The 25,938-nt window shown below is 41.2% G+C and overlaps 1 protein-coding gene across 7 annotated transcripts in view; it reads right to left on the bottom strand.

Moving 5' to 3' along the window:
* Bnc2 (basonuclin 2) overlaps positions 1 to 25,938 on the bottom strand; it is a 412,238-nt gene that overhangs the window by 12,288 nt on the left and 374,012 nt on the right. For all 7 annotated transcript variants that reach the window (XM_013516364.1, XM_005388715.2, XM_005388717.2 and 4 more), the window contains one exon: positions 13,902 to 15,871. In XM_013516364.1, coding sequence (XP_013371818.1) covers positions 13,902 to 15,871 — 1,970 coding nt within the window. The remainder of the gene's footprint in view (positions 1 to 13,901; positions 15,872 to 25,938) is intronic.

The raw sequence follows: 25,938 nt of genomic DNA on the forward strand, positions 1-25,938 counted from the left end.
ACCTCTTCCCTACAACAACTTGTGAGATGACACATCCCCACTGATATGTTACCAGGAAGAGATTTTTTTCTTCATTTCTCACTTACAGCAGTAAAAATCTGTAATCTAATTAGATGATGTACCAGCCCTCAATATCTGTCAACCAAACGATGTGCAGAAATGTGCGGACCAGCTCTGGCACTCTGCTCAACAGTGTCCCTTTTCCGCTGTCAGCAGTACTGTTGGCCTCTGCTAATATAATTACACTGACTTTTATTCAATTAAGTGCCATCCCTCATTTAAAAAAAAACCTACTTTATCAATTGATTCAGGTGTAATGCAATAATAAGGATGAACTCATGGCAGTGCATTAGCTCTGCTGCTCATAGCTCCAGTACATGAGTTCATTCATGGTAGTCGATTTCCATTATGCAACCACAGTTCAACAGAATTGATTCTTTTATGTTCATTTCTTAATCTATTTCATTTTTGTTTAATAATCCTCCCAAACGCCATATGCAAAAACCTGAAGTGAGGACTGGAAGAACGGGCTGCGGAAAGCCTGTTGGTTCATTCTTGGGATAGCAAGGCTTGGGGGCTTTCCAACAAACTCATAATCGTATGGCTGAGCTGGAGAAGAAATGTGAGAGAAGGAGGGAAAGAAGAGGGATGGATGCTTCAGAGACTGCTGATCCTACCCTTCAAGAGGTCAGAGTTCCGCTCTCAGAGAATGTTCAGGAGGCCGTGCCTGATTCCAACAAAGGAGTACTGTTGGACTCTCCAGTCAGCCAACCCAAATGAGGAGCTGTCATAGAACACCGCCCCCGCAAGACACACAGACCTCAGGTTAATAGCAATTTGAGGGACATTACAAGTTTATTTGGGTCAGCAAAACTCAAGAGGTGAAAAGAAACGGGAAAATGAAACAATGAAAGAGATAGGGAAGTCTCACCTACTGAAAATCACCACGTAGAGAGAAGGTCCTAGGGCAATAAAGTAGGAAAATGAATCCATAAAACAATCAATTTGGAGTCTCCAAGAATAACTATTTTCTACAAATAAATTCAGTCTTCTCTACGTTTGTCTTCAGAAGAGAATAATCCTGAACAAAAATCTAGTGTGAATTAGAATTTCTTATATTTTATAAGAATGTAAACAATATGAAAGCTGTTTCTACCCGCTCTGATGAGACAGATGATATTGATGCATGCAGGCAAAGTTCTCTTAAAGGAAAAAAAAAAAAAAAACTAAACTAAAGACCAGACTGGGATGGAGAGAAAAAATGAGTTTGTAGATATAAAGGTAAGGATTAACACAATGATCCAAAGGTTAGTTCCAAGGAGGCTATTTTCAAGAATACAAACTAAATATGTGTACAGTAATTGAACTGTATATATCCTACAGATCAAGTCGAATAATTTGCACACAGGAGACAGTATAATTATTTGCTCTCAATCAGTAAGACACATGAGTCTTAAAGAAGCTTTACCCAAAATACACTGCAAAAAGAAAGAACACAAAAATCCCACGGCAGAAGCAAGGAAAGCGGTATTTAAGAAAAGACACTGGTAAAACGCAAAGGATAACCCCAACACTAAAAGTATCTCAGTGTGGTCCATGAGGCATGATGAGTCTAAAAATTAGAGCGTGGAAAGCCTTCTGACGCAGGCTACACAAGGAATTTAAAATGTTTCCTCTGAACCTCTGTGCTCTTTCCATACGGTGAATTTACCAAAAGCTTCCTGGAGACTACGGTCACAAAAGCAAAAAGTCATAGAAAGCAAAAAGCATTAATGTTTTAGACTGGGGGAAAACTCAAACTTCTTTTTTTCAATTTGAAATACTGAGTGAAAGTCTCTGAATTACAAGTCTTTTTCTGTTTGATGAAAACTTTACCTTATTCTCATAGAAGACATAAAATTCATCACATGCAGCCAAGTAAGTGCAAATGCCTTTTAGGGAGGGAACCTAAATCCTAGTCCTGCTTTGGACTTTTCTCGTGTCTCTTTTTCCCACTTGTCCAAATGCCCAGTTGGATTTAATGCAGTGTTTCACAAAAAGTAAAAAAAAAAAAAAAAAAAAGACAAAAATAATTTATTTAAAAGGAAGGTGTTCTGAGCCCTTGTCTTCCATACTGGGGACTGAACCCAGGGCTTTCACACTGAGCTACATCCTCAACCCTTATTTTTCTATTTTGAAACAGGGTCTCACGAAGTCACTAAGTTGCTCAGGTTAGGCTTGAACTTCCAATCCTCCTGCCTCAGCCTCCTGGAGTGCTGGGATTACAGGCATGCACCACCAAGCCTGGCTTGTTTTTGAGTTCTCAAATTTGGCTTCGGTATACAGGAAAGAATTATGTTTGTGTACACCTGTGTTTAAAGAAAAGGTCTCATGACTGGGTTTAAAAATCAGACTGGGAGTCAGAAAGTGAATACTAAGTAAATCAAGCTATGCATTACATAAAAGGTCCAACATCTAATTCGTAAGTCTTAATCAGTCTTGGGTCATTCTAAACTCAGTGAATTGAAAGAAGACACTTGGTAATTAATTACATGCCTTGATTAAAACGGAACTGAGGCTGCCCTTTGAATCAATTTCTGCCTTTATTTTCCTGCCGGACTTTGCCACTCAACACACACACATATTTAGGTTTTTCAAATAATACTGTACAGAATGATCATTGTGTTGTATACACTGCAGACCTCCTATGTGGCTATGTGTGTGTATGTGTATCTCTTGCTATTGTCTAGGGATTGGCTGTAGCCCCCACTTCACCAAAATCCACAAATGCTCGAGTCCCTTAGATAAAATGATGTAGTATTTGCACAAAGCCTACGTGTTTTCCTATGTACTTTAAATCATCTCAAGAGTACTTATAATACCTAACACAATAAAAATGGTATGCAAATAGTGTAGTGTGTTGAACAGGAAATAGTAACAAGAAAAAAGTCTATATATGTTCAGTATAAGAAACAATTTTTAAAAAAACATTTTCCATGTGTGGTTGGTTGGACGCACACACATGGAATTGAATATGCAAGGTAAGCTGCATGTGTATATGAGAAGAGGGCTAACTTTATATCCAGCCTTTACATTCACACAGAGAGGACAACTTTATATCCAGTCTTGGTAGATCTAGATGCCAGGCTTAGGGATGTTGTGTGATTACTGAATCAACAATACTGAACAGAAATGTAAGCTGACATTCAAATACACAGAAATGAATAATTAAAACCTCTGTCTCTCATTAGTTCTTTTCTTCTCTGAACTGCTGTAAGAGTAACTGTTATGCCTCAAGATTTTCTTTGCATTATCGTTTATTAATGGTAGTATGCTCTCTGTGAATTAAATGACATTTCTGACACTACCCATTTCTGCAAAACTATAGTCATTCAATAAGCTATTATTTAGATTCTTTCCAGAAGGTCTGAACACCTTTCCCTAGCTAAGGAAGAAAACTCAGTGTAGAATTCTAGGAGACAGTTCTCAAAGGCACAAAAAGTAAGAAAAAAAAATAAATGCAAGAAATAAAAGCTAAGCACATTCTTGCAAATTAAAAGTATGAAATTCAGTCATTTCAATCCCTTTCAATCTAAAACAAATCATCCACACTGGTCACGCAGGCGGCTCCCTCTACATTCAAATTACTCACTTGAAGATAAGATCCCACCAAACTCTTCAGGGGTTTAGCTAATTTACTGCACAGATACGGCACGTCTGTTGTAATAACAGGTAGGATGTACTGGGGTCGGCCATTTATCAGAATTAGACTTCTTTTCTCAATTCACAGTGAATTATGCTGCCTACACGACTCCTCTCTCTCAGAGCCTGCCATCCCCTTACGGCCCCTAATGTGGCAGGCAAACAAAATTGACAGTCTCATCTTGTCAACAAGGGGTGATTCTCCTGAGAAGCCATTTAACTTTGCAGAGGAAGCAATGTATTAATGTGCTTGTCCCAGGAATGTTAATCATCTTCAAGCTTCCGATCTAACTTTGACGTGAACGAAATCACCAAATTTGTTTACTAAATGAATCGTAATATGCTAATAAGGAAGCATGACATATATGGAAAAGCCAAACAGATGGTTTGTTTACTCCACTTTGCAACTTTATAAATGTTGTAACGCTGAAGATGTGAGTGAGAATTATTGGTTTGCTGGCAGAAGCAAATATGTCTTTCGCATACTAAATCTGGTGCTACAGTTAGAAAACAATTTGTCATTGCTGTGGAATGCATAAAAAATGTTAATGTAGCGATGGCATCTGGGAGAGCACATTGGTAGATGGAAAATGCATGTGCTGGATGCTAAGGTTAAGAACAGAATGGATATCCAACAGTCCCGTTCCCTAACCGTTTTACTTCTGGGTAGTACTTGACACATCCGGGCTTCTCAAGGCTGCTGATTATTCAACAGTGCCTGTGCACTGTAATGTGAGATCAGTGTTACACTGTGAATAGGGTTATGTTTTCACAGCGTTTGGAAATTTTCTCAGTCAGGCAGCTCATACGGTGCTCAGTTTACTACTACTGCTGGGTAAGATAAAGCAAAGCCAGGAGCTCCAGCACCTTTTCAGGATTTACTAAGAAACCTAAGTTACAATTTTATTTACTCTGGATGAAGTAACTCTCAAACCTTCCGTTCCTTGTTTTATTTTTTATTTTTTGGCCCCGGGAATTGAACTCAGGATCTTGCACCTGCTAGGCAGGTGCTGTGCCACTGAGCTATATCCCTGCCTCACCCTCCTTGTTTTATAGTCTACTTCAGTAAAGAAGTCAAAGATATATTTCCAAATGATAGGAGTGAGTTTTTCTCTTCATATTTAAATTTTTCTTCCACTTTAAAAGTAAACTTTCCTGCCTAGTGTGCATAACACAGAACATCAATTTCTAAGATCATTTTAGAAAAAATATTTCCTAAGAAGGGACATTCAAACATGTTTTGTATCACTACCACAGTTCGTTTATGATCTTCCTAAAGGATGACATTATGGATGTGCATTCCTCAAAGGAGGAAACAATTACTTTGCAGAACAATTAATTTTATTTAGCTAAAGGCTTATCTAGAATTCTGTGTGGAAAATTAAACTACTAAAACTGCATAAAAAAAAGAATAAACACAATTTAGTAATGTCAAAACTACCAGCAGAAATGTGAAAACTTCAGTGAGCCAATCAGCAACACACCTTGTACGCTACTGTAGTTCTTTATAAGTAGTGAGTGGGTCCTGAGAACAAGGTGCCCGTGGATGAAAAAGAAAAGTAAAGAGACAAGAAAAACGGAGACAAAAGACTGGGACCCGGGGGGGTCCCAGCCCGGGGGGGTTACAGCCTCTCGGACTGCCTCCCCTATCACCAATCACAATCACCTTTTATTGAGCCAGAACCAAGGACATAACTAGAACAAGTGGGCGGATACCAAACGTTTTGGTAATTAATGCATTATCCTTCTCCAGTTCCGCCTCTTATGCTGACGGCAACAATCCCCAGGTGGGCCTCCCACACCCAGCACCACGCTTACTCAGTTCAGTTGGGGGTTATAAGTGGACCATCAGTTATCAATCCATGGTGATCACAGTCCTTACCTCTCATGCTACAAAACATTTCAATTTTTAGAAACGTTCAAATGACTTTTGTGAAGTTCACTTCAGTTTGTATTCACACGGGCATGACAGCAAGCACAGAGCTCTGCATTGAAGGGGAGCCCGCTTCTCCTGGTATTACCACCTGCGCCTAACGTCCTAGCTCTGCGGCACCTGCTGGTACAAACCCCAGTCCTGCGGGGTTTCCCGGTGCATCACGAAGAGTACTGAACTTTTTCAAGCAAAGTGATCTAAAGACCCAGAGCTCATCTCACCGCCCAAAGACTGCTCTGAAGCAAGAAATATTAGCAGCTGTCCCAGCCTGGTGCTTCTATCTCATCTGAAGCATCTCCTCATTCCTGACCAACAAAGAAAATTTCAATAAAGTATTTTTACTGGTTTAACAGTGGTGAACTCCTGGGATTGTCAAAATGCTAAGCTTTTTCCAAGGAGAGAAGAAATCAGCAGCTCAAATATAATTAACCTTCCATTCTCAATGCAAACTGCCACGCACAGGAGCTCTGCAGCCTATTAGTGAAGTTATAATGGCCAACAGGCAGAAGCAAAATTGGTCAAAAAGTTGGCTGCTGCTGTCATATTTTTGGAATTATGATTAATGGTACTAATAATGTGGATGATTACTGATATGTGTATCTCCAGCAGTTTATCATATTGCTCCGGCTGCCTACGTCCACAATAAACAGGATGCTATCATTTACCTCGTTATTGAAGGCAATCCTTCTCTTGAAGGAGCATATTCTAATTACTTCGTAATGTTTTATGTCTTAAACATTTTGCAGCTCTGGACCTTGCCAACTGCTTCGTGTCTACCATTGATTAATTACGGAATGTTTAATCAAAATTTAGAACCTAATGTAGCCATTTATGAGCACATCACAGTGCCAAGGTAGTTAGGCTCTGCTCCCAAGTTTAGAGTGCTGGATTCAAAATCAAATCCCAGTCATGCACGAGAATCCAAGAATTTTACCTTGGGTGCTCTGAGGTTGCCAATCCCATCTCTGCTGATGAATGGAAGGCAATCTAACCGCAGGCTAAACGGCATCTTTACCTACTTTCTCACCACTGGATTTCCCGTCCTCTTTTCCCAGTTCCCTAATCCACACAGCACCACTGCCGAGTGCTGCTGGGGAAAAGAAGGTGCTCGTGAGTACCCGTCAAGAGAGCATAGTTTTGAAGTGGTTAAACAAGTGAAAAATAATTTGCTGGGACAAATACGTAAGTTTTTTTTTAAATGTGGATTTTTTATGGTACTGTCATACAACCATTCACCGTTGAAGTTAAGTGTTTTTTTAATACCATTACTGAACTGCTGAAATGGATGCTAATATAGCTTGGAGTGCTAATGTCAAGTCCTGGTAATAAAAAAGACAGACTGCTGAATGAAATAATTTCAAGTAAAAAATAGAACAAAAGTGCTCTCTCTCTTGCTCTCCACTTTTATTGAATTGGGACTGACTGAGCCAATTGCTTTAGAAGTCTGTAAAACACAATTACTAGTGAGGGAACTGACCCACCAGTGCCCCCTCAGTGACACCGCTGACTAAAAAGGCAGCAGGACTAGATGGCTCTCCTCAGCCGGCCCTCTGACCACAGCAGCTTCCTTCTGAAGGCCTGTTGTTCCCATCCCCCGGATTTATCTCATTTCACTTACAAAATCTTCCCGTTTTTCATCAAGGTGATAAAGTAACTTCACACATCACTTTCGAAGATGGAGATGTCTCTTCTGGCAATTAAGGATGATCTGTCTTTTGATATTCTTATTGATGTGGGTGTTTATGTAAGAACAGACATATACATTATGTGGGAACGTTCAGATGAGACTCTTAGCATAATTTTTGAGTAGCTGGTCATAATTCAGGTAGATATATTCAACAGCACTTATATATGTGCCAGTTTAATCGCTTGCCTTTTTTTTTTCCCAAGGTAAAGTAAAAATTAGAGCAAGCAAGAAAAAGAATTAAACTGGAAGTGGGTAACATTTTTCCCCCTAGTTAATAAAAGAAGTAATAAACTCCATAAACTACTAGAGTTAAAATCACTAACACTTCAGGCATAACAGCTTTTTACCAGAAATTTACAACTCCAGTTTTAATTCAAGCAGCTTGCATTAGGACATAAAATCTAGGTATTTTTTAGAAGTGTAGTTTTATGCGAAGTAACTGAAGAAAAATTGTCCTTTCTTTTAAAGTATTCTTTCTTCCTCTGACTTAGCTGGTACGCCTCTCCCTCACACACAGGTCTTGGCGCTTGAGAACCAAAATCGCCGAATCCCTTTTTATGACACTGTGATTTTCTGGCAAGTACGAACTCCTTTCATATTCTGCCATGTTCATTTATTTGAAGCTTGTGTGAGTCTTATGGCCAAAACACTAAATTATTTCTGAGTAGGCTTTAGAAAAACTGGAATCCTTCATGGTTCAACTTTCAGTATAAAATTTAAGCAGAGAAAGAAAAGTCTCCTTCCTCCTAGCAAACAGCAAATGACTATTTCCAGCAAAAGAACTGGGACAAGCCTTTCACCTAACAGGGAATGGACTTACCAGAGTCACACACGGGCATTAATACCATGTGTGTGCAATCTTGCCTCCCTCTTTGTGGTGGAAAATGGTCTGTTTGTTTGTTTGAAAACTGAGATTGTCTACAAAAACAAGTATCTCAAATGAAATTATGTATGAGAAGGACTCATAACGACTGTCTGTCAGAGGGTGCAACAGAGTCCGGTGGGCCAGCAAAGGTGGGCACGGGGAAAACAATCCTTTTCAGGGGGTGCCACCAGGAAAAACACTGCCTGTGTACTCAGTATGCACCTTCTTTTCTGATATTTTGCCACAGGGTTTTTGAGAACATGCTGGTGAGGACAGCAGGCTCTTCTTTTCTAGAGAAGCTAAAAATGAAGGCTGTTCCGTAGCATCACGTTTGTGCACTGGAAGTGATACAGCCAGCGGAGATTTAATGCTAACTTCCATTGATAGAAATTTGGAAAAATCTCTCTGCATCGTGCGAAGGATAGGATTCACTGGCCATTACACTTTGCTGTCTGTTTGGTGCAGTTCTGAAGACACTGGCAGTGACTGGTGTGGTTCTCGTAGTGGCGGAGTGAAAGGTCAGCAGAGGCTTAAATGAGCTTGTCTTGCGTCCAGCTGGGCCAGCAGGAGGTTATTAGGAAGAGCGGGAGGCTCACTTCAAGCTTGACAGAGTCTCTCCTCATGATACAAGGAGACCGTTTTGCTCACTGCTCTTCTCCCAGTGTATAAAAAGAACCCCAGGGACAGGAATGACACCAAAGTTTATCTTTCCACCAAAGTTTTGCTTGAGGAGGGCACAACCAGTAATTACTTAGGAGGGGATTTATTTTGTTTGTTTGCTTTCGATGGAAAGTAATGAAGATAAGTACAAAAGGCCCATTGATCTGCTAGCTCTATTGTGAAATCAAACAGAGTAGCAGGAGGAAAAAACAATCTCTTCCATAACATTCAGAAGTCAGAGGACCTGCACAGCTTCACTTTCTAAAAGGACTGTAAAATGCAGTGCTGTAGTTTCACCAGACCGAAAAAGCAAAAAACAGGAAATGAAACAGATGATCCCTTAGAATGTTCTCCTATTGAACTTGGAGAGGATTAACACACTATATTTGACAGCTAATTATATTAGGCAAATATACTAATACAGTAGTTATCTTGAGTTGGTGCTAAGTGGCTCATTTCTTGGAGGTACTGCCTGGTGAATCATGTGTGTTTATTGAAAAGCGCTCTCCAGAAAGTTCTCCGTAAGTTGCCAAACATAGAGAATGGCAGAGAGGACGAATGTTGCTCTACTGAGAAGGTGATAACAGGAGGCAGGTAGCGTGTTTTCACATCTTCACCTCTGTTGTTAATGTATGCAGCGGCTCATCAGAGGTAGCTCATGTTAATTTATTCCTGCACACCTGTACAGAGCTGGAAGTCAGGTAATAACAAGCAAAAACTATACATCTCTGCTTTTTAGGTAGAGCTATCCAGGGGCCTATATATATATAACAAATTTAGTTCTGGAGATATCACCAGGTTTTAATAAACCAAATACAGATGTCTTGCTCCGTACAAATCCAGAAGTTTACATGTTTAAATCTGGACTGATTTAGCTAGCAATCAAAGAGAAGACTCACACTTGGCACCCGTGGTCGCCTCATATTTATTTATAAATCGCCCTAAACAAATATTATTTTGCTAGGCCTTGAAAACATCAAACAGATATGCTCACCTTTCCGATAAAATTTAAGACAGATCTTTGTAATTAGTGGCCACTATTATGAGAACAGAGGAATGAAGATTACAAAATTCATGGAGGATGAAAAACAGAGACATGTCTTTCTATACATAATGTAGTTCCTGAGTACAAAGTCCTCATTTTAGTGAAGGGAGTTTTAAAACTGCCAATCACTGAAACAAATGTAAGTAAATTTTAACATATTCACAAACGATGAAAAGTGTTAAGAAAGAGGAGAGAATTTATTTGCCCTCCCCAATAAAAACCAAATGCAACTTATACACTGGCTTCCCTTAAATGCAGGTGATCCATGGGCCAGTAAGCCTTCCTGAGGATCAAACATGAAGTCAGAGGATGATAAATAACCAAAGGTGAACTAAGCCAGCGAATTCTGACTATGACACTACCTTCAAGAAAATTTCCCTTGCCAAGATTATAGGTCCAGGTCAGCTAATTCATCCTCCTAGCAAATGTTTCATATGTTGTATACTCAAAACTAAGGGCCAGCTTCCTGTTCCCTAGCAGAACTGTAGCTCAGCAGCAGAAAAATTTAAGGAATAAATGAAGAAGGATTCTGAAAATCTAACATTGTATAGTGCCGTATCAACATATACAGAACACTTGGCAATCAAGACTATCAGAGTTCTTTACAGAGAAAATTATTTACTTTTCACTTCTATCATTCAGAATAAGAATTGTTTTAACACCTACCTAGTGATTGGGCTAAATTAGACTGTGTATATTGGCTTTTTGCTCTTTGTCATTAGTGTGGAATGGTCCTCTTGGCTTTGGAGCTTACTAAAGGCACATTCAATTACAACTAACTATGTAGAAAAGAATAGCTTTGACTATGTTGCTTAGAATCCTCAGTCTTGACCAACCTTGTGTGTGTCTCGCCTCTCTTCCTGTCACTTGAGCAAAGAACACTGTTGCTTTTTAAAAAAATCTTCAATTTGATCTTATAAAATCTAGGACCACAAGCAAAGACCTGGGAATTTTTTTCTGTCAAACCCACAGTGCAGTATTTGATTCATCTCCATTTCTATCTTACTCATATGCTTATCTGAAGCCCCAAACCCCAACTCCTTCACATCTACCCACTTCGGAAGAAGCCCAAGGGGATATGCATATAACTCCCTTACGGTGTTCCAATCCTAAAGATGAGAACAGGAGGAGCAAGAGGAGGAGGAAGAGGAGGAGGAAGAGGAGGAGGGTGATTCTGTTAGCCTTCTCACAGGCAGCCTACTCGCTTTACACATGCCAGCCCCCACCCAAAACGTTTTCAAATGCTTAATCTGTACAAGGAGGACAGTGTTTGGAATCAAGGCTGGATGAAACTGAGACCCTGGGGAGAGGAAAGAAATGAGCTCGAGGACAGCGGGATTAAGACAAAGAAGAGTTTCTTTGGAAAAGTCTACTGGCACAAGAAATGGTAGAAACTGCGTCTTAGCTTCATAGTAAGTTGAAAAGGGGAAAAAACAGTGACACAGGCTCCTGGGGAGTCTTACGATTAATGCAGTAGAAGTGATGAGAGAGGAAAAAGTAAATCTGAGGGTCTGATCAGAAGGGTGATCCAAGAGGCTTTGCGGCCAAATAGACTGACTCGCAGGTGTGACATGAGTTAATGAAATGTGGACAAGAGGCCGAAACAGGAGGACAGATGTGTTCCACTGCCCAGCCTGCTGAGACACGGGAGAGGTTGCTACCCTAACAGCATCACTGTTTGTGTGTTTCGTGGTAACTAACCTCACAGCATTAATCCACACCAGACACTCAACAAAGACGAACCCTTTTCTTCTTGCAAAAAAAAAAATGTCAAACTAAAGTTTTAAAATTTAAAATTTTAAAGCTGGAATCCAAAGATTTGTGTATTTTTAGAGGGCAAAATTTCAAATTTTTAGATTTAAAAATGAAAATAAAAAAGATGAGGCATGAGTGACATTTTACCCAAATGCAATGTCTCAACCGTCTTTTGAAGTCTGTCATCTCCTGCATGACTGAACACATCTGTACTATTCTTCTTACCCAGAATATTCTGGTTAGTCAGTGGGACATGGCTGGTCATTGGCTAAGCTCCGGACTACTTAGGATAAAAGTGAAGATTGAAATATTCCCACTATCAATGTTTGTCCTCACACAAATCAACAGTACGTCAACAGTCCCTCCTTATGTTAGGACATAAACGCACCAGAACTTGTGTTTTCTAGCGGTCTGATATAAATGAAAACAAACTTAGGATACGTACATAGCCTTTCAGTCCCACAGCTATTTATTCCACTACTCTGACCTGCAACATCTTCAGGGAATGAACTACAACCATGACAGGAATTCATGCAAAAAAGCTTAAATGTTGGCTTATCTTCAAATATTCCATTTCCATAAATATTTTATACAGGTTTCGATGAGTATTATTTTTGTTAAAAATTTTAATGCATTAATTTCATTATTAGCACATTACTTCAAATTTGAAAGAACTTATTCACAAACTCAGGGGAGATCAGATATAGTATATTTTATTACTCAAAGTATGGCTATCCTATCCAACATATTCTAACACCATCAACGATAACTTGGAACTTAAATAACTGTAACTATAACCAATTTCTACAGAACAAGGTTAAGGGAGGTGGGACGTTCTTTAGCATAGATTCCCCCTTGAAGCATTTTTTAAATTGTGCACAAAAACGACTCATTTTTCTTAGAGCTTTTACTTTTCACAGACTGGGCCTCTCTTATGTCAGTAGAAAAGAAAACATGTATTTTTAAACATTTATTTGAAAAAGGGTTGGTCTTTCAAATATGAAGATAAAGCAATATACTGCAAAGATCTAAACACAGTGCCACTACGTTTCAGTGGTACTTTCATGAACATGTTGCTTTGTCAAAGAAGTCTCTCCAACTGATGAGCACTAGAATTTGAGTGGTTGCTATTTGGAAATTTCCTCATTAATTTTGTTTGACATATATTCATTTTGGCTTTGTAATCAGATTTTCTCTAGAAATGTTCTTTAAAGACAACATAGAGTCAAAAACCACATCCAACACAACAAGAGGAACTAACTGGTGTGACGCCTATGGTGTGCTGGGGTATGATGTAAATGATCTACTGGTGGGCTCATCTTCACAACTGAAGAATAACCATGTTACCTCACCACTGACCACTTCGACACATTCCACTTTTATTACACTTTCTTTAGGATTAATAAAGAACACAGTAGGTTTAGGACCAGCTGCTTCTGTTTAAAACCAACAGTTTCAGAGTATAGCTCCATAGCTGGAGTGTGATGTCACCGACAGGCTGTACATCATATACCCTGACTCTAAAGTACATGCACGCCCCCCTCTATGCCCACCTCCGATGGTGGACGACATTTAGAGATGTGCTCAGACACTGTGAAGTTAAGATAAACCCACACCACATCAACAATTACTTTGGTTTCATTTTCTTTGGCTATTTTCATGACTCTTAAAGAATTCAAGGATACACTAAATACTCATGTAAGGAATGATAACATTTCTGGTTATACCTACGGAGATGGAGGCTGTCTCGATGTCCTGGACCTATGGTTCTTTCCATCCGTAAATTTCTGTTTCTATATTGGATAAATATGTGTATATGAAGATAATATATCGATTTAATTAAAAGGCCACAAGGCAAAGCGCACATACATACACATATATATGTGTGTGTATATATATATATATATGTATATATAGAAATGAGACAGAAAATGCAGCTTCTAAATAAAGGTTCAACGGGGAGGCAGGGAATTGTGTGCACTTCACTTGTTCACACCTAAACGCATGGAAACACATACACACATGTACACAGCGCACAGAGAAAAGTGACGTGCATTATTGGGTACCATGGCATATGACTTTGCATGCTTCACCATAACAAGCACCAACTACAACAATCTTTCATGAGCATGGCAGCTTAGTTACGTGGGTCACTGTGGACAATCCTTACAGTGCCTCAGAAACATCTAAGTTGGATCTTTCAACGTTAAATCCAACATGCCTGAAACCGGCACCCTCCTCCCTCGGCAGGAGCAGCCAATGGAGATTTACTGACCTGTCTCTGCTTCGGCGAGAAGGGAAGGCAGCATTGCAGCCGGCCACCGTGCAGACGTGCATCTCTTTTAAGTGAACGTTCCTGTAGTGAAGCTTCACACTGTAGGAGCTTTTAAAACTCTTCTTGCACACATAACAAATTTTGGGGTCTGGGCTGGAACACAGATCTCCCTCTGGGGAGAACTTTTGGGGGCTGCCGTAGTTCAGAGACGACGCGAAACTCTCATGCAGGGCAGCCATGCCGGCGCCCCCGCCGTTGTACAGTCCGTACTGGCTCATGTAGAACATGTCGTAGGTGGGATCTGCGAACTCCTCCTTCACCTTGATGACGTCCTGGTGAGAGGGATCGCTGTGGTTCTCATCAGGCCTCTCGCTGCTCATCAGCACCTTCTCGCTCACCTCACCGTGGAGGTGCTCATCCCCTTCCATGGATTCCTCACCCAGCTTGGGCTCTGAAGACTCGGACTCGTTCTCGTAGTCCCGTTCCGGCTCCGGGTCCTCCGAAGTCACACTGTCGGCTCTTCGTATCTCAGTCCTTGAAATGCACCGGGCCCTGTTATGCTTCGAAAAGTCCTTCACAGACATGCCGGGGCTCATCTCCTCCTGCGAGTGGCAGTGATTGTCATGGCTCATGTCGTTCACCAAAGTTCCACCATCATTGGGGTCCTCGTCTTCATCGTCAAACTCATCCGCGGTGTCAATAATTTCCTTCTCAATCTTTACGGGCATGCTCGACTTCCTGGGCTTTTTCTTGGGTGCCAGGTCGGCACTGGGCTCGTGGGTGGCCATCATCACTGCTGGCACTACTGGCTCAGAGGGTGGTGGGGGGTGCTGTTCTATGGTACCACTGGCTGGAATGATGGGGCTGGTGGGGAGGGAGGCCGGGGGACTCACCATTTCCCCTGGGGTGAGTAAACTTCTGTAAAATGGAGGAACTGGTTGTACAGTCTTCAGTCCAGAAAATACCAGCTGGCTAGGGAGAGGGTTCTGTAAGACAGGGTCTAACGGGGGAGTGGTAAAACCCATGGGGGGCCGGCCAGGGCTTGTGAGCGTGAGATTTGATTTTGTACTTGCTATAACAGGGGTGGCAGCTCCTGAGGTGGCCCGAATTAAATCTTTATCTCGATTATTTCTTAGCATAGGCATGTGAAGGCGTGGGTTGGGGTTTGCGCTGTGCCGATTACGGCTTCGGAGGGAGCTGAAGACCATGTTACAACCCTCGATGGTGCAGCGGTGTTTGATCTTTAGGTGAACAGCATTATAATGAATTTTGAGGGTGCCCTTGTCATAGAACGTCTTCCCACATGCATTACAGAACACTCTGCCCTTCCTAGAGGCCGACCCCATCCTCCTCATCCGGTGAATCCGGAAAGAGCTTTTCGGGTGTTCAGTTTTGGTCAGATCACTGACTGGGGCAGAATTCTGAATGGGAGAGACACACGTTGGCTCAGTTTTGGGCTCCACATTCGTAATGCTGGTCAGGGCATTTCTATTGGGCGTCTGGTCGTTCTTATAGGGTGTGGGAGATACTTCTGATTCACTGCTCTCATTATATTCGTTCTGGGTTGAAAGGCTTGGCTCCCGGAGCCTCAGTCCTGGTTGCTCTAAGAGTAGCCCATTTGGAGGCAACCCTAGAAGCGGGGCTGAGACAGGATTGATATACTGGAATGGAAGCAGAAATGCAAGGCTGTTTGGGATGTTTTCAAAGTGGTGAATGCTAGAAGGATTGCTATTCTCTAAGTGAGCGAGGAGGCTGGGACTCCTGGTGCGATTGTTGCTCTCAATGAAAGTCCTTATATCTGAGTCTGTCTTTGAAGACGGTACAGCGACGGCCTGCCCTTCTTTCTCTTGAATTGCCATCAGCTCCACGATGGATTTGGTTTCTCCAAACCGCAGAAACTGCTGAAGGGTGATGATCTCCTCCTCTCGAGACATGATGGCCCAGCGGTCCAGCACCTTGCCGGCAGCATCCTACGGGCCACATCAAAGAAATAACAAAGACAAACATAAAAACTTATTGATTGTGCATAATGACTCGATGCAACTAAAGGTGCTCTGTCTGCTCATGAAACACCGAGAAAGCAGAAAACAACATGCAAGCACTGTTAATAAAAATCAACTCACAGAGCAAACTTTTCTGCCATGCAAATATAGTAATTAGAGTCACAGTTAGAGAAACAGATCGAGTTTAATAATGTCAAAGCAAACAAAGTAGACCACTGGGGCTCTGGGCTGTAAATGCCTTCAGTATTGCTATTTTAACAATCATCTATGTACTATGTAGCTATTTAGTATATTAGTATGATGTAAACTCTTGCTATGCACTCAGGATAAATGCAAAAAATGGTACCTGAGTCCTTATTAAACAGTGACACCATAGGAAGGAATTAAGTACAGTTTGCCAAATTTATTCTTCAACCCAAGTGGTCATTACACTGGATTCAATGATAGAAATTCCTTTAAATGGGAGTTATGTGAATTTCTGATCAAAATGATGAATAAAGTAACATTACCCCTTAAACCCCCATTACTAAGCTGTATTTTTTCTTTTCCAAATGGCCGTATTATAGAATAACATAACAGTCAGCAACTTCATAAGATATAGTAGGGGAAGTATCACCTGTGCAAGGTAATTGTACTTTTCCTAAAAACTGGCTGTAATTCTATGATTCAAAGTCTGAATAAATTTACATTTTAATCTACATTACAGTTGCTTTCCACATTTTATATGTTGGTTTTTATATTTCAAGATTTAATAAAGGGTGTATGTTCATGACGGCAAAAAAAAAGTTTGAGTTAGACTTAAAAGTATTTGACTTTTATGATCTTGTTATAAATGACAGTCATAGATATTTGAAAAGTAAACATGTGATGGGTTTAGATAGAATAAATGTGTAAAAAGTTGTCTCTTAGCATCCTACTCTGATAGCAAAGGGAGTCCACAGAGACTTCACATCAGCAATCATCAGACTATGTGTTGTTAAATATACATTAAAAAGCATTTCACACTTTCATTTTTGCTAGTAACTATGAGATTTGCCTGGAGGTAGGACTTAAAAATCCTGCAATGTGATGTCAGGCAATCCATTTCAGCACATATTGAGAGAAATCTATTCAAACACTTAAATAATGACTCCAAGTGTCGCTTTTTTAGACCCAGCAGTTCAGGCTCCTTGCAACTCTATGGGGATGACACTTGCCCCAACCCTGATAATCAATCTAAGAAAACACAGAGCCGTTCAGGAGGACAAACACACCTGGGAGCGTAGCTCATGGTGCGGCATGTGCTTCACACCCAAAAGGCGCCTGGATTCAAACTCCAGCCCCGAACAAACAAATGAGAAGACACTTACTAATGCCAAAGGGGGAAATCATAACTCCATACTGGTAAAATATAACAGACATCATCTTAAAAAAGTGACGAGAGTCAAAACCATTGGCGGAAGAATGTCGATGGTCTGTTTTTCCTGATGGGATATGCTGAGAGGGTACCTCGTAACTTTGGTAGCATTATGGTCAAAATGTACCTTGTTATGGTTTGTGTCTGCATGTCCCCCCTAAAGCCTCACGCAGTCATGGGGCAGGCTTGTAGAGTTTATGATTGATCCATGGTCCAACCTTGGGATTATGGGTGTGAGTGCTACACCCGCCCTGGGCGGGTAGTTTGCATACAATATAAGGGAGGGGAAGAGACTTGCCCGCTCTTCTTTCCTTTTTACTCTTGCTGTTTTGCTGTCTTCCACCGCCTTGAACTGTTGTCCTCTGCCATGTGCCACTCTTCCTGGGAGCCAACCAAGTATGGACTGAAACCTCCACAAACTGTGAGCTAAATAAACTTTTTCTTTCTTAATTTTGGGCGTTGGCTATTTTGTCTTAGCAATGAGAGAAAAGTAACCAAGACATACCTCAACCCAACCATGAGGAAATGTCAGGCAAACCAACACCGAGAAGCGTTCTATAAAACAGTGGAAGCACTCTTCAAAGTCTAAAGGTCAGAAAAGATTAAAGAATGGTAGCAGACAAGACAGGATTAATAAGACATAGCTGTGTGATCCTAAACAAGAAAAAGGACCTTAGGGGCTGGGGATTTAGCTCAGCGGCAAAGCGCCTGCCTGGCAAGCGCAAGGTCGTGAGTTCGGTTCCCGGTACTGGAGAAAAACCAAAAAAAAAAAAACAAACAAACAAAAAAAAGAAAATGGACCTTAGTGAGAAAACTGACAAAATCTGAAGACTCTAGTTAATAGTCCTATGTACACATTCACTTCCTGGTTTCAACCACTCTGAGAGCCATTGACTCTCCCCACCTAGGCACCTCAATACCAGCCAGCTGGTATTTTCTGGACTAAAGACTGTACAACCAGTTCCTCCATTTTACAGAAGTTTACTCACCCCAGGGGAAATGGTGAGTCCCCCGGCCTCCCTCCCCACCAGCCCCATCATTCCAGCCAGCATACCATAGAACAGCACCCGCCACCACCCTCTGAGCCAGTAGTGCCAGCAGTGAAGATTAGATAAATGTAACAACAGAGCGAGAGGCACAAGGAATCTGTCCTGTTTTTGCAATGCAAAAAAAGTGGTTCCTCAGTCTTTGGATATAAAATTCCCTCTGGATCACAATCATTCTCTGAAACATCAGATATTTTCATTAAGTTCTTATTTTAAAAAACAAGGTCTGCTTGCTACGCATTCTTCTTTCTAAGGCTCCCTATCATTCTATCACTTTAACAATGTATGTGGGTGCGTACAGGCGGGTGTCCACCTTTACGGAAACTGTCAAATACAGACATCCTTCCCCCATCATACAGATAAAGTGACCTTCAGGCTGGGCACGGTGGTGCACGCCTGTAATCCCAACACTTGGTAGGCTGAGGCAGGAGGACTGCTGTGAGTTTGAGGCCAGCCTGGGCTACAAAGTGAGCTCAAGGCCAGCCTGAACTGTGTAGTGAAACTGTCTCAAAAAGACAAAAAGACAAAAAAAAAAAAAAAATTGACCTTCAGATTAAAAGAGCAAATAGTCTCTTAAAACTGTCTAGTCAGCACAGTCCTATGATGCGGGTACCTAGCAACTCCTGATGATTCTGGAGTCCTGCAACAGTCATGTCTAAAGTGGTCACTAATAGCTATTGATTTTCCTCACATAACCTGCTACCCTGTGGGACAGGAGGAACAAAAGGGAATATTAGAAGATGCATGGAAAAATAAACTGTGATTTTATACAGATTATCTCATTTGAATTTCACCATAGCCTGTAGAGTTCAGTGAATGTTTAACAGATGAGAAGTCAGAGGTGAAGAAATAAATGTACGATGGCTTGCTAAGGTTGACAAGACGCTGACTTTCAGGATGTTAAATCCTGAAATTCTGAAACGAAGTTCACTGAGAGCCTCAACAGTGCTCAGTGACCATTATTCCGCGACCATTCCCCAGGTGAACGCACGGGGCTTATGATAATGAGGGACTTAAGGCTTCTGGGACACGTGCTGTCCTCTTCCACACTTCTCAGCTCACATCCTCTCTCGTTGGCTCTGTTCTGGAGCCTTTCACTGCAGACTGCTTCTAAAGCTAAACCCCAGTCTGGGCAGATTGCAGTGCCGCCTTCTCCAGGCTCCTCCTAGGCAGCATGCACCTACGTCCGTACGTCTGTGACGGACTCACAGGCTGGCAGCCTCTGGGACTAAGATGCACCTGAAGGGCCGCAGCCGTTGACTCTCCCCACCTAGGCACCTCATGTCCCTCCTGCTCCTGTCTCCCTGCTCCTGCTTCTCCTCTCCCAGCCTGCACAGCAATCCCATGTGCTTTCTCTCCCCTGCAGCCTGCCCCGATGCCCGGTGCTACTTGTAAAAGAACAACCTTTCAGATTCTCTTTTAGTACTGAACAGCTGTCTCTGCTAAACTGGGGACTGTGATGTTAAGTCACTTACTTTGGGCAGAATAGGGACAGGTAAGCAAGATTTAGAACTGTGCCAGTAGCCTGAATCGTGAGAGAGAGGCTTCGTTTATAGTAGTAACAGAGGCAGCAATTCATACTGCACAGAAGGGTGACATATGCGTTCGCAAACAAACGTACTGAACAGCACAGTACCTGCATATACATCCAAACTGAAGTCCCTCTACACGGGGTGCCCTGCGCATCCTGGTGATATAAAGTGACACCAAAGTTCTTTTCAAAAAAATCACTCAGATTTCACCAAGACTATTTAAGACCATCACAGTCACAAACGGAGAAACTGAAAAAAGGAAGATCATCTCCTTATGTGACATAAGTCTGTAAGCTCCTTGGTAAAAATGGCTGTCCGTTTGAGAGCATCCATGGGTGAAATGGCTGGAGTTAGAAACCATCAAAGGGAATGAGTGAGGCCCAGGTTTTTTTTGAAGACCTTTGTGACAGAAATAAGCGTGGTCTGGTGTGGTGATTCTCAAACATTGACTTCTGCCTCTTCCGTGAAAGCAAAAATTTCAGGAATAGTCTACATGATATATAAGATGGACCAGTGTCAGTTTGAGAGCTTTCCAAGTAATATTCAGAGTAACCATTTGGAAATCTTTAAGACAATTCGATACTGCTGCAATAACTAAAGGCTAGACTTTTAAAGATACTGTATTTTTATTTCATTTAACTTTAATAGTAATTCAAAACTGAGTAGGGGGAAAAACTACGCATCCTCCCATAACAGTTTGAGAAGTACAGACGGTTAAGTAAACTTTAGCAAAGCAAATAGGAGTTATTAGAGAGAATCAGATATGGTGAAATTAATACTATTAAAATAAAAATTCAGTCTCTTAGGCCGGTATGTGGATACTTACTACTGAACACTGGGACACTGGTTTTGTGCATGAGTAAATTAATCAGAACATATAACTGGACACTTGTCCTTCCTAGGCAAATTTGTAGTTTGTGAGTCAATTCCTTAAGGCTTTCCCATTTGTAACCAGAGTTCACTGAACTATCAACCCATCAGGTTAGGAAACATCCGTTACAAAAATGAAGGTCGTATGATTTACCCTGTTAAATTAAATGCAAAGTATTATTATAAGCACTGATTTCCTGTGAAAACATTGGATATGCTAATAATTAAAAGTTGAGTAACACCAAATAATTCAGATTATAAACCAGTTTTACTGGTTCAAAAAAGTATAAAGCACTTAAAATACATCTAAGCATGTTATATGAAAAGACTTCCTTCTATTATTTCTCTCAAACTGATCAGTTACCCAGTTCTTACCTGGCTCTGCAAAGTGAGCCCCCCCATCCCCCCAGCAGGCAGTCACACTAAGGGCTCAAGCATACCAGGCAAATGCTCTGTCACTGAGCTACACCCCAGTGCAGAAGAACTGTTTTTAACTTTTTGTTGTAGCATCAACTGTCGTGGTGTAAGTGGTTTTGTTAAGAGTCCATTTTCACATCAAAGCACACCATACAACTTGTAGATTTTAAATCAAAGTAAAATAAGGTTGTAGGTTATTTGGGGAAGAGGGATGAAAGACAAGGAAAGGAGGTAATGAGGTAGGAGGAGAGACCAAATAAGAGGTTTGAGGATAATTAGATCGTCAGGTGACCTCAGGCTCAGTCTAAGAACGAGCTCACTTGTGCTCATGGCAGGCTACTACACGTCGCGACAAGGAGCAAAGACACTGCTTTCCTCCTGCCCAGGGGTGGGGAGAGAGAGGCACACGAAACATGGCGCAGATCCAGCATTTGCTCCCCCCTTACTTATCAAGAAACAAGCAAACCGTTTCATTCGAAAGACAAACTATAGTTTTCTGTTCTATTACATAAACTCGTTTTCAGTCAAATCTAAGACAAAAGTTAGGAAAATCCTAAAATGGTTACCTACAAACTGAAAGTATTTCCCTTTTTATACAATTTTACATCTTTTTGTAATTGAACGACACTGAGCTGTAGGGACTGCTGGTCCCTAGAAGAAAATCAGAACTCTGTGAGACAAGTCTCAGATTTATTTCATGCCTGGATTTGCACAGTGTACCTTATTAATTATTTCATCCCAACCACGCTGGCAATTTACTTTCATAACCAGTTGCTCACAGAAATTTTACACTTTTTTTTTCTTTCTGGACCAATTTGATTATCAGGTAAGAGGAATAGTTTGTGTAGGAAGTATAGAAATTACCGAATTTCATGTTTAAGCATTCTATCAAGTAAAATTTTACAGTACTTGCTGAGTTTAAAACTAGTAAAAAAATGTTATGCAAAACTGGGATTTTATCAGGTTTTCTAGAAGGTTATGTCTTAAGGACAATTTTAGTACAGCTATGCAATGGAATACTACTGGGCAATAAAAAGGAATAAATTATTGAAAATGCTACAACATGGATGACTCTCAAAAGCATTATGTTCCAGACTCTCAAAGGCACATACTATATCATTACAACCACTGAAAATCTGGAAATGACAGGATTATGGGCATATAAAGAAGATTAGTGAATGCCAGGGGCCAAACATAGAGGAAAGGCAGTGGCTACAAAGTGCACAAGGAAACTTTTTTATTCTTTTTTTTTCTTTTTTTGGTCTTTTTGAGACAGGGTCTTGCTATGCAGTTCAGGCTGGCCTTGAGCTCGCTTTGTAGCCCAGGCTGGCCTCAAACTCACAAGGATCCTCCTGCCTCAGCAGAGTGCTGGTGTGCACCACCAGGCCCAGCTACGAGGAAACTTTGGAGTGATGGAAATGTTTGGATTCATGATTTTGATGCTTATATGACTCTGAGGGCTATACAGTTAGAATCAGTAACTTTTACTGTATGTAAAGTACACCTCAATGGAATTCTAAAATCATGCAAACTCCATGAAATCTCATACTAACACATAACTCAATTACTTTTTGCTTCTTGCATTAGATTGCGACCAGAATACAACCACACAGGTTCATATTCTCTTTTTTTTTGGTTTTTCTCCGGTACCGGGAACTGAACTCACGACCTTGCGCTTGCCAGGCGGGCGCTTTTGCCGCTGAGCTAAATCCCCAGCCCCCCATATTCTCTGTTAGCAGAGTGTGCTAGGCAACCCAGTACGATATAAGGAATAAATATGAGAATTTATTTTTCACCAAGAATGATTTTTTTGCTAATATTTTACACGTGCACTTGTATATTACTAATTTAGAAACAGTATTACATGTGTCAATGTATGTACAAGCGCTATGTATCTTTGAAAACTGGTTCTCTGCAAAACTGACACACTGTGTAGCCGGCACATACTGTACGTGCTACGTGCACACAGCGTCGCAGACACTGTGAGACTTGGTAACTTGGCTTTCACTTGTCTCCTTTGTGCTGCCCTTTGTTAGTGGACACACAATACAGTGTGGCCCAGAAATTAGGAAATATATCATTCTGGGTGACCTGAAAAGCAACTGATGGGCTTAGACTACTATCTCAGATGACATAAACGGGCATTCCGTCAGCTTAACAGATGGGAGTCCGCAAATTGAGCTCATGGATACATCTTTTGTTTGGAGAACGCGAGTTTTGGGTGCTAAAAGTAGAAGTAGTTAGTGGGAGATATTTGGGGGAAGAGATGCCTCTGAAGATCACGGTTTTGAAGGAAAAACATTACAACTCATATACAATTATACAAGTCATACACAATTCATAAAAGTACTCTCTTCCATTCTCTTGTCAAATACCTGTCTTAAAACTAAGATGGGTCCATATGCAACAAGTGAATATTTAAATTTAAAACTGTTACTCCAAAGTCAAGCCAACTTTTTAAGCTCTTAGCCAAAAGTCTAACCACTTTGGGTATGCTCTACTATTTTAGAGCCACCCCCCTTGAAGATTCTGTTTATCTCTTTAATCTATTTGACTTGGCATGCTTAAGCATGTGCTTAAGCTCATGTGCTTGTGTGTTTGTGTGTTGGCAAGTTATGTGTATGTCAGTGTGAATGTCTGTATTTTAAGTGTGTGTATTTGTAAGGAAGCAAAAAGGGGAGATGAATAAAAATGGTGACACAAAAAAATTCCTGTTGAAAATAACAGATTCTGGGAAGTACTTAGGGAATTTTTCAAGCAATGTTGCGATAATTTCTGAGAAACACTTGAAATTATATGGGAAAAGAACTTGGCATGCTTATTTGTTTTAGTAAATTTACATTTAAACATATTTCTATCTGGGTATTGCCTGAAAAAGATGCATCACTCACATACACAATATACATTGAAGCAGCTTGGTTGTATAAGTAAACAAAATTATGCCATTCTATATTCACAGAAAACTCTTCTATGTGACTGTGCTTTTCCAGTATTTCAGGCTAATGTTTCCGAAAGGCCAGCTAAAACAACTGTAATATTTGTAGGCAAAATGAAACATACTCATTCACACCATGGTCATACCAAATGGTTCAAATTAGACTTTATTTTATTTTTCAAATCAACATTTATTTCTGGTAATGCAAACCCTACTCAATTTCCATGATTTAAAAATTCTTATTTTGCAGAATTTCTCAAGAGCACATCTTGCCTTTAAAATGCAATACTGAACAATCACTTCCTTCTTCTCTTCTCTAGAACAGAGAAGTCCCAATCATCAGGATGTGGCACAGACAGAAAGAAGGCTTCCAAATAAAAACCAAGACTTTACTTGTTAACATTTATCCACGTGAATATCTCTTTTGTAAAACAAAGATGCTCCCTCCTTAACCCAAGACAGTCCGTGCCAAGAGGTGAGTACGCCAGCATTACAGCTTACTGTGACTGTCAAAACCGATGCTAACTTCAGTATGTCCGTACTACAGAGAACTTGATTTCTTTCCTATTTCTCCACTCTCACGTCCAAGGAATAATGAATGCGTCAGGAATACCCACCGTCTGTCGGAAAGTTTGAGCTCTCAGAAAGCATTGCATGGAAGACTTTTCCGGGGCTGGGTTTAGATGCAAAGTGGTAAGGTATGCAAAAGACCTGAGTTTGACTCCCAGAACCAAAAAGAAGAAGAAAGAAGTTCGGTCAAGATAAAAGAACGTATCAGTGCTTCTTACCTCCCATGCTAACACTGAAATCTCTCTAATAATATTGTCTCTCTGTCACGGCGGGCACGTGAGAAGAGATACCACATGTGTGAGCACAGGCTACTGTTCCCGGCTCACCCCTACTGTACACGGACCTCTTCATAGCTCAGCCCCGCACAGCGCTGCTGCGCTTCACCCTACGTGCTATATACCGAGCTGCAGCACATCAACCTTCCTGTAAAAGTGCAAAAACCATCTTTCCTTGGATGTAACTGTAAAACTGAGGAACACGGCCCTTGAATGCAGTAAAAGGAAATAGCAACTTGGACATCATATGTGACTTTTCGGTTCTTATTTTTTCAAATATACAAACATCTCTAACATCTTATTTTGCTTTACCTCTGAAAATATATTCATAGTGAAAAAAGATTTTTTAAAAGGGTACAGACGTAAGCCCAGAGAGGGTCAGCAGCTGCAGGGAGAAAGAATGAACCAGGCCAGTGGTGCTAGCCCCAAGAAAAGCCCATACGTACTGTAACTACAAAGACAGTGTAGTCTACTCTGAAAGGGACTCCTTCCACATGGCAGGCTGTTTTGGGAGACGAAATCCAGTGTAGCACCCACCGTATGTGAGAGCGTTAATCAGGCACCATTTTAATTGTTCAAGGCCATAGAACCGCCTCAGTACGGTTTCTGGGGCTATCACGGTGATAGTGGGAGACAGCCACAAGACAGGTATGGGAGGCCACGGGTTAGACACAGACCTCCTGAGAAGTTGAAAACCAGGCAGGACGTGGGGCTACCACCGTCTGAGCAGAGCACACAAGCCTGCTGCGAGGGGGCTGCGGAGGGCCCAAGTCTGAAAGCGCTGGCATGAAGTCCAGCAAGCTGCTTTGCCCCCGGCCCCACCCCCACTTGCCAGGCTGCACACATTCAGCATAGAGCTCAGCGGCCTGTGTGTTTTCTCCATCCACCAATACGGTCAGAGACACATGGCAGTTTGGATACTTCCCACAGCCTGCGGTGTACACACATGGGGGCCTCTCACAAACCCACAGGCCATAAAGCAAGGTGGAGAAA

The sequence above is a fragment of the Chinchilla lanigera genome, unplaced genomic scaffold (genome assembly GCF_000276665.1).
Source record: "Chinchilla lanigera isolate Chin_1 unplaced genomic scaffold, ChiLan1.0 scaffold00033, whole genome shotgun sequence".
Classification (NCBI taxonomy): Eukaryota; Metazoa; Chordata; class Mammalia; order Rodentia; family Chinchillidae; genus Chinchilla; species Chinchilla lanigera.